Here is a 9,270-nt window from a genome sequence, read left to right as displayed (position 1 = left end):
GGGCACTTGTTGCTAGGCGGTATGTGTCGATTATAACACCAGATGACTGAACTTCTACGTTACCCGAATTCCTATTAAAAACATTTGTTTCACAATTGGATCAAAAAAAGAGTGGAAAAACAGTACCCTCTGGTGGGGCTCTTTCCTCGTTGCCCCTATAATGCAGAGTCACCACAGTATGAAGGCTTCACGAAATGAATATTGAACGTAAGTACAGTGGTACCTCGTTTTTCGTTCACCCTAATTTTCGTAGGATTCAGTTTTCGACGAAAACGATTGCCAAAAATATGTCTGTTTTTGCACACGACATTGTGCCTAACGAACAAGTCCATCTCACGGAGTCGCCCAAACAGAGAATCCCTGTATTCTTTGATAACTAACACAGTTACACCACAAGTCTCTTCTTTTTTTGAGTATGGCTGCCAAATAACTCACCATTATGCATGTAAAACTAGAATCATTCTCTATAAAATGTGTTTTGTGTGAATATTTGTGGGTGCCTGGAGCTGATTCATTGGATTTACATGATTTCTTATTGGAAAAATGTATTAGGTGTTTGTGCGATTCGGTTTTTGATGTGCCCCTTGCAACGAGTTAATAACGAAAACCAAGGCACCATCCTATGTAGTATAAATATAATGGTATAATACGAATCTTCCCTTCACTGGAAATCAAAATGTTGTGCGCTAGCAGACACGACGACGTCAATCAGAACAGAATTGCGAACAAACGTTTTCTTACTAGGCAGAATGTCTATTTCATAGATGATCTTGTTTGTTTTTTTGTTAGTGTATCGCATTACGACAGTTCCTTACTATACTTCCAGGTTGCTATAGTTCGATCTTGCATGGGGCCAGTGAGTCGGGATTCGATCCTGTAGCAACAGCACAAATTTGAATCGTGAAAGAACGAGAGAAAACGCCCTCTGGTGGGGCACTGCCCTCATTATCACTATAATGCCAAGTCACTTGCTTAAACAAATAGTGACTGGAACTATTACATTTATTTTGACACTTTTTTACCAACCGTTTAACTTGTAGCCTCACTTAGCGACAGAGTTGTACATTGACAAGGCAAACAGGTAGCTAGTGGACACAATGACGCAATCAGAACAGAATTGCTTGCATGTGTTTTCTGGTACACTATATAAATTGTCCATAGGTATGAATGTCAGTGTGAATGGTTGCTTGTCTATATGTGCCCTGCGATTGACTGGCCTCTCGCCCAGGGATAGGCTCCAGTATACCCCCACAACCGAAATGAGGATTAAATGGCACAGAAAATGAATTAATGAATGTTTTCTGGAACTTCCTGTAGGTTAGCCACTTGTTCTGTTGTGTTGTTTGTTCGCGTATCTCATTATACCTATACCTCTTGGACAGGTTACCATTAGTCATTTTAAATGGGTTAAGTAATCGATTCATCAGCAACAGTACGAATTTTAATCACAAAATAATGCAAAAGTGCCTTCTGGTGGAGCTCTGCCCACATTGCACCATAAGGCTGAGCCAGGCTTGATTCTCGTCGCTTCTACAGTCAATTTTGAAACTACTTTTATTTTATTTATTTATTTTGCCACTTTTCTCGTCCAGTAGTTCTCTTGATTGTGTCTCCATGTCCTCTCCTAAACACCCCAACCGGCGAGTTAGCACAAGCGCAGTAATCCGAATTACTGGACCATCTGCCGTCTCCGCGCCCTACTTTGTCACCGCCTCCTCCGCCGCCTCTTGTACGTGCATGCTGTGCACGAGAGGGGCCACCGGGCGGAGTAATCGCACTGGTATCACTTCAGCTGGCTTGCATGTGTGTGAATGTGTGAGTGCTACGGCCGCTGCCGCCGCCGCTGCTGCTGCTGCTGCTTGTCACTCATTGTTGCGCGCAAATCCTGCAAGGAGCATCAAGCAAAACCCGCTCTGCTGTTTTTTTGGAGGAGACTATCTGATTAAAAGATGCTACAAATAAGGAACATCCTCTTGGGATTGCTGTACATCAACTGCGCAGGTGAGTTTGTGTAACATTATTCCTCCATAGGGATGCTTTCAATAGAGGATTTTTTCATCCTCCAACCGAGGCGGCTTGAATGCAACACGCGATCGTACCCAAAAGTTTCCCCCAAGAGGTTAAAATGAGGATTGTATGTTAAAAACTACTTTAATTCATCCTTTTCTGGGTGCAGCTGTGGTGTTTGTGGTGGATGATGGTCCAGGTGATGCTCATGCGGTGCACCCTCCAAGGCTGCTGTATTGTTTATATTAAAAGTGTCAACCGATCCATAATGTGAAGTCTGGAAAGTTCTACTTGGTTTCTGCGCTTGTGCGCCACAGTGATCCACTGTAGCCCCTCGCAGGAGAAGAACTGTTTGTGTCTGTGGCGCGTGGCTTTTTATAATGGAGATAAAGGTTTCTAAATACGGCTGTGGTTGCTTTAAGTAAGGGAACTTCAACTAAATTGTGCCTGGAGGGGGGCACATTTTCAGACATCTAACTTTGTTTGTAACGTCAACGCACGGATCTGCCATACAGTCACATTTTTCCCTCACTAAATGAATAATATCGACATAAATGAAAACACAAGCATTTGTGTAGACTGCCCAAAGATAGGACCATTCTGCCGTTTGAAGGACCTGCTGCTACAGGGCCAATCAAAGAGCCTTAATACAGTATGTCTGGACCAGTCTGCAGTTTTTAAGAACCTACTGCCAAAACAAATGCTGTTCAAAGATCCTCTATATGACAGGGGCGCTCAGCTGTTTTTAAGGAGCTACTGCGAAAAAATGCTTGTCAAAGATCCTCTGTAAGCAGGAGCACAGTACTGTTCTTAAGAACCTACTGCAAAAAAAGAAACTCTGGTCAAAGATCCTGTGGATGACGGTGGTGCGCTCTGCTGTTTTTACGAACTTACTGCAAAAAAGAACGCTAGTCAAAGATCCTATACATGACAGGAGTGTGCTGCTGTATTTAAGAACCTACTGCATAAAAAAATGGTAGTCAAAGATCTCCTATACAACAGGAGCACTCTGCTGTTTTTAAGGACTAACTCCCAAAAATGCTAGTCAAAAATCTTCTATCTGACAGGAGTGCTTTGCTAACGACTGCATAGGTAGACTGCGGTAGTCAAGATATCCCTGCTGTTTTTAAGAACCTACTGCCAAAGATCTGATATATGACAGAAGCGCTCTGCTGTTTTTAAGGACCTACTGCCAAAAATGCTAGTCAGAGATCCTCTATATGACAGGAGCGCTGTTTTTAAGAACCTACTGCAAAAGAAAAACTTAGTCAAAGATCCTGTGTATGACAGGAGCACCCTCTGTTTTTAAGAACCTACGGCGTAAAATGAAACGCTAGTCAAAGATCTTCTATATGACAGCAATGCTCTGCTGTTTTTCAAGACCTACAGCCAAAAACGCTAGTCAAAGATCCTCTATATCACAGGAGCACGCTGCTGTTTTTAAGAACCTGGTACCAAAAACGCTATAGTGTCAGCATTTGGAACCAAATATACGGTAAAACCACAGTCTAGCAGTCTTATCTGTGCAGTGTGGGAGAAAGTTAGCACACTCACAATGTTGTGTTCAAGGACCGTTGAACAAAATGGGACAGGTTGCCGCTTGCAACAAACAACAAAAACATGTAAAAACGTTTGGATTTCTAACGGCGTATTATCTTTTGAATAAAATGATGGCCCGTATTTCTAAAATTTAGATGCATTTACAGTACATACAAGTCAATGTGGTTATTTTTTTTAATCACTGCGCCTGAAAGTTTCAAGCGGCCCGGTTCGGCCCGCCCATGGGCCGGTACCTACTGGTGGTTGGGGACCTCTGCTCTATATGACAGCGCCTCTGTTGTTTTTAGGGATCTGTTGTAAAAATGTGACCAATTTTGACCTGATGTCATTCCCAGGCGGGTTTTGTCCCTCACGGGCCTCCAGTTGTATAGCCCTGGGTTGGGGGGTTTCAGTGTGCAGTTTGTAACAAAAACTGCAGCATTAAATCTGCTTGCTTGGGGACAATCTGCAGCAAAGTTGTCCCTCTACTGAAGCTCGCCTACATAGTCAAGGAGTGTATACAATAGCTTCCAATCCTAGGGCTCCTGTGGTTGCATAGAGCGGGAGAGGGACCTTTTTTTTCCTTCTATTTTTTAACCCCCCACCTCCGCCCCAAAACCACCTCCTCTTCTTCCTCGGCATCTGCTCTCTAGTCCCCCAGGCGTCCTGCATGCTGCCGCCACAAGTGGAGTTTGGAGGTCCCCCAGGGGCTCTTTTGGAGAGAAGAAGAATAGTTGATTTATGACGCATCAGCTTGGTCACATTGTGCTAAGTTAGCATTGTTAGCCCATGTTTGTGTTTGTCTTTATTAGCAACTGTTGTACTTGGCATACTGTCTCAGTAGCAAAACCCCAACAAAGTTCTCTTGGCCACTTGAAAAACACACGATTGGCTGAAATGATTTACTAAAACATTTTCTACACTGCAAATTATTTGCCATTTGCCAAGATTTAAAACCATATTTCTAGACATGTTGATAATTTCCCTAGTTTGAAGGGCTATTTACTCATTGACTTTATAGTATAACCTTAATTTTAATGAGCAATTACTAATTTAGTTCAGAAATTAGGCAAATTGAGCAAATAACTCTCAAAATAAGTTATTTTGGTTTTTCCAACACATTTGCCCGGAAACCATAAGGTTGGTGGTTCAATCCTCGCTCCAGTCAAAACCAGCTGCAATTGTAATGCTCTGCCTACCATTGGACCAAACTGGCAAGGCTGAGAGGGGGGCCATGTTGAATGGGTCATGGTCTCACTTTTTCACTTTTTATCGGTTCTAAGAAGGTAAAAGAATAAGTATTTTATTCTAAAAAATAAGTATTTCCAGCTTACTGGTCCTGCTACAAAAATGTCAAATCTAGGATTTCGGTCCTGCTTATTTGTGGATATAGAAATCTTAATTTAGGATTTCTTACCAAGTAAAGTTTACTTGCTGCGTGGACAGATGATTTCACTAGTTTTAAGGAGTTTTTTTTTTCCCCAAAAATCTAGTCTTTTTGTCTTATATTTGGCCAGCCCTTTCTTGCAGTGTAGCATTTTACCTATTGTACACGGCTCTGATTCATTGTCATCCGTCTCCCCTTGGGTAAAAGTTGACACCTTGTCTTGTCTAACCACTGAGAAGTAAACACAGGAGATTCCTGGTTCTCCTCCATTCTTGACATTTGTTAGAGTGTCTCGTGGTTCCCGAAGTGGAAAACCCGTCCTCGCTGGTGCTGTGAAGTGAAATAGCGGCATTAGCGTGTGGTTTGTTAGCATAGCTCACGGCACAGTTCCCCAAAGTGGCAAACGTAAACCACAGCTTGTTGTTTATTGGTGAAGCAGATTCTTCATCATGTCGTCAACATTTGAGGATACATGTTTAGATAAGACAAAAATGAGCACGTATGCTAACGTTAGCTTGCCTTTCTGCTGCAGTGGTCTGTTTTCTTCCCTCAGTGTCCTTCTGGATACAATTGGACATCTTACCATGGTTAACAACTGAGAAGTAAACACAGGAAACTCCTGGTTCTCTTCCATTTTTGACATTTGTTAGGGTATTTCATGGCGAAATAGCGGAATTAGTGTTAAAAATCTGTAACATCGGCTCAAAAGTTGCCCACTAACACACTGGATTGGATGAAGTCGCAACTCGTTTTTGACATATTATTTGGTGAGTTTTGCACATGCTCAACGCAATTGTTTACTGTATCGTTACAAATATTAAAAAACACGGTGAGCTCTCTAGTTGCATATTTTGGTGAGCGTGCCAGACAGTTTGAGATTTTATGATGATTCTTTGTATTGTTTTGGCACTGGTCCGTGCTTTTTGACACATCTGAACTGAATTGACCCGAACCTCACCAAATTTATCCAATCTCGGCCTCGTCTTCAAGCTGTTTCGGTTCTGTTGTTAGGTCCAAATCATAGTTGGAATGACGGCATTTAGTCATAATACCTTACTCCTTTGTAGGGTTGGGCATCAAGTCTCGAGCATTGATGGGAACCAAAACTAACATCCCGATTCTCCCGGGATCGTGCACATGATTTTATTTTGATTCCTAGATCCGATGTGCACTTCACCGACCGGAAGAAATAGCCACGTATACCAACGAAGAAGAAGCTGGAGAGCACCAGTGAAGAAGAAGCAGCTAAAAAGTTTGGATTAACTTGGAAAAAACAAAGAGCAGTCGGCTCAGTGCAACATTTACAACATTTGCAACACGATGATATCATGCAGAAGGGTGCACCATCAACATGATTAATGTTCACACATTCATGGTGTAGAAATAACACAGTACCTCATCTGTGATAAGCGGTCAGAATCAGGGAAGTCAAACAATAAATGACGTCTGTCTCATGACAATGTAAGGGTTTTAGGATGCTTGCTGATGTGGAAGTTGGCTGTGAATAAACGACAGATGCTATGGCTACGGCAAGCCAAGTTCATCATTGGCACAGTCAGTCTCTTTTCGCAACAGTCAAGGAACTATCTCAACTCACACAACACACTTCCTGCCTTTTAAAATAAGAGCGGTTTCAGCTATATCCTGTTTACCTGTGTTCACAAAATGGGTCTCATAAAAAATTGCTTACACCAACACTTAGGCAGAAAACAAAGTATACTACTTTTCAAAAGTAAACATCAGAAACTTTATAACATTTCTAGTCAAGTTGAATATAAAGTCAGGAGATCGGGAACACCTGGGTTCGAATCTCTGTGGGGCATCTCTGTGTGGAGTTTGCATGTTCTCCCCGTGTGTGGGTGAGTTTTCTCCAGGTACTCTGGCTTCCTCCCACATTCCAAAAACATGCATGTTAGGTTAACTGGAGACTCTAAATCGTCCATAGGTATGAATGTGAGTGTGAATGATTGTTTGTCTATATGTGCCCTGCGATTGGCTTGCGACTCGTCCACGGTGTACCTTGCCTCTTGGCCGATGTCGGCTGGGATAGGCTCCAGCATACTCTCACGACCCTAGTAGGATAAGAGGCATAGAAAATGAATGGATGGTTGCTTTGATATTTACTGTATATACTGGTTGGAAATAGCCCTGTAAGAAATTCATAACAAAGTTGATAAAAACTTCATATCATTAAAAAATTCATAAAGAAGTTGAGACACTTCATCCAAAAAGAATTCTGGTTAGCTCCCTCATTTAAACCATGCAAACCTTTATGACCCTTTATGGCTTTTAAAAGCATCGGAATCAAGAATCGTTAGGAACCGGATTCTAAAAGAGGAATCAGAATCAGAACGGTAATCGTTCAAATTCTAACCATGCCCAGCCCTACTCCTATTGTACTCCTACTTCTAAAATAAAAGTACTCTGGTCTAAGTAATGCTTCAGCCATCAATTCAGCTTAATTTGATTTGTTAGCATCCCGCAATAAATTTTACTGCCATGAAAAAAAGTGCAGATGAAGCCTAATCCATCACTGTCTTACAGTGCGTTTGCTGCTGTAAATCAAACTTAAAAAGCCACTTTAAATCATTTTCCGCTGGAATGTGCTTATTTATATTAGTGCAGCTAATCTTACGTGTCCTGTCGGCACCCTGGTCTGAGACGCTGCATGGCTCAGAATCTTCTGGGAGATATTTTAAGGCATCACTGCAGCGCACATATGTGTAAAAAAAAAAAAAAAGAAAAAGTGAAAGGAACCCAGAGAGAGATAATTAGACATCTGTGCGTCAGCGCAGGGAGGAAAAGAAAGTCAAAGAAATTGATCGTATTATTTGATAGGCTGGGGTGTATTAAAAGGGTTAAGGCACTATTACTTATTTGAAGGCTGAGCGACTTAATTACCTTTATTGATTTCCAGTTCCTGCTCCAGTTCAGTGGTTATTAAATTTTGAGGACAGTAAAGACACAGGGATGAGACTTACATCGGTTTTCCAGCAATGAAAGTATAAATAATCTATTTGTGGAATCGTATTTTAGAAGGACAAAGTATGTCCTGATTTTGGGTCTTCAGAGGAAGGATCGTCAAGTCGAGATTCTTGTTCGGTGACCAACTCCCATTAAGAGGTCGCTGAACTGGAAGTGTAATCAGAATTAGCTTTTTTTTCTTTTTTTCAAACAACTAGGCCTGTCACAATAACACATTTAGCTGGTTGTTGTGTGCGATTTTATTGACCGTTTTTCATGATTTGTCATGAGAGGTGTACTTCACATTTGAACCACTAGATGGTATATCAAGTATAGTGTACGGTGTACCTGTGTGAGACATTAGCTTGACACAGAAATTGCCTGTATATATGTTTTTGTAATGTAGCCAGCGACACTTTGTTTTGCACCGTTTTGTTTATATTTGCAGACCAAACACCTCGGTAAGACTGTTGGGACGAAGGCTTCGCTGTCCGAGGCACCTACATCGGTAGTTTTTTTCCTCAGTTGAGAAAACTGTCGGCCGTCGGTGTTCATGCGCTCACCATGTTCATTCTGTTTAAAACCAAAATGTTCCCACACCGTGGCTGTCGCCTGTGGCATTCGCTTCAGAAACCATCGGCACACGCATACATACAGTATGAACAGCCAAAGTTTTGCTTCTGAGTCCATTGACTGTGTGATTGGTGTGGCCTTGTGTTGTGACTGACTCCCCTCTTTGGTTTGTGGTATTGTTGCGATTTCAATTATTCAGAAAGATTAGGTCTGTCATGTCGGCGGTCTCATAATGATTTCAGACTGGTTTGAAAATCCTAGCTCCGTTCTCCTGTATCGTGTTCTGGCATTAGATGCCAAGCTAGCAGTTGAAGACTGCTAAAGCCTCGGTATCAGTTCAGATTATAGAATTGATCATGATTAATGTCTGCATTTGCAAGAAAGTACCGCGGCTAGCGTCATTAATCCGTTCCAGAAGGTCCAACTCAAACCGAAACGTACTCTAACCGAATCAGTTTTCTTAGAAGAAAATCCTGCAAATCCAATTACAGTCATCCCTTGTTTATCGCGTTAATTGGTTTCAGACCCTGCCGTGATAAGTGAGTTTCTGCAAAGTAGGATTCCTTATTCAGAAATGGAATATTTTAGTAGATAAATATTTTACATGCAGAAAACAAATTAAAATGCATATAAAAGAATAATGAAAGGGATAAATGAACATTGAACATCACTTGATCGAAGGCTTGATTGTTGACAAAGGTGGTGATGGCGAGCAGCTAGCATACTTTGCTAGGAGTTATTTTTCAAATTTAGTAGTGTTTCTCACCTTTTTTTTTATCAAAATGCTGGCACTCACAACT

General features: G+C 41.6%; 1 protein-coding gene across 10 annotated transcripts in view; it reads left to right on the top strand.

Annotated features, from left to right (window-relative positions):
- The first annotated feature begins 1,815 nt into the window (after positions 1-1,815).
- The window catches only part of LOC129169112 (neural cell adhesion molecule 1-like), a 282,683-nt gene continuing 275,228 nt past the window's right edge, over positions 1,816-9,270 (top strand). For 3 of the 10 annotated variants that reach the window (XM_054755181.1, XM_054755186.1, XM_054755183.1), the window contains exon 1: positions 1,821-2,001. In XM_054755181.1, the coding sequence (XP_054611156.1) occupies positions 1,950-2,001 (52 nt within the window). In that variant the 5' untranslated portion in view covers positions 1,821-1,949. Of the gene's footprint in view, positions 2,002-9,270 lie in introns of all 10 variants that reach the window. The other 7 variants (XM_054755178.1, XM_054755177.1, XM_054755176.1 and 4 more) reach the window with 6 other exon arrangements.

This window comes from Dunckerocampus dactyliophorus, chromosome 16 (assembly GCF_027744805.1).
Source record: "Dunckerocampus dactyliophorus isolate RoL2022-P2 chromosome 16, RoL_Ddac_1.1, whole genome shotgun sequence".
In the NCBI taxonomy this organism is placed as follows: Eukaryota; Metazoa; Chordata; class Actinopteri; order Syngnathiformes; family Syngnathidae; genus Dunckerocampus; species Dunckerocampus dactyliophorus.
The sequence above is the reverse complement of the archived record's forward strand: the minus strand, read 5'-3'. Positions and strand labels throughout refer to the sequence as shown.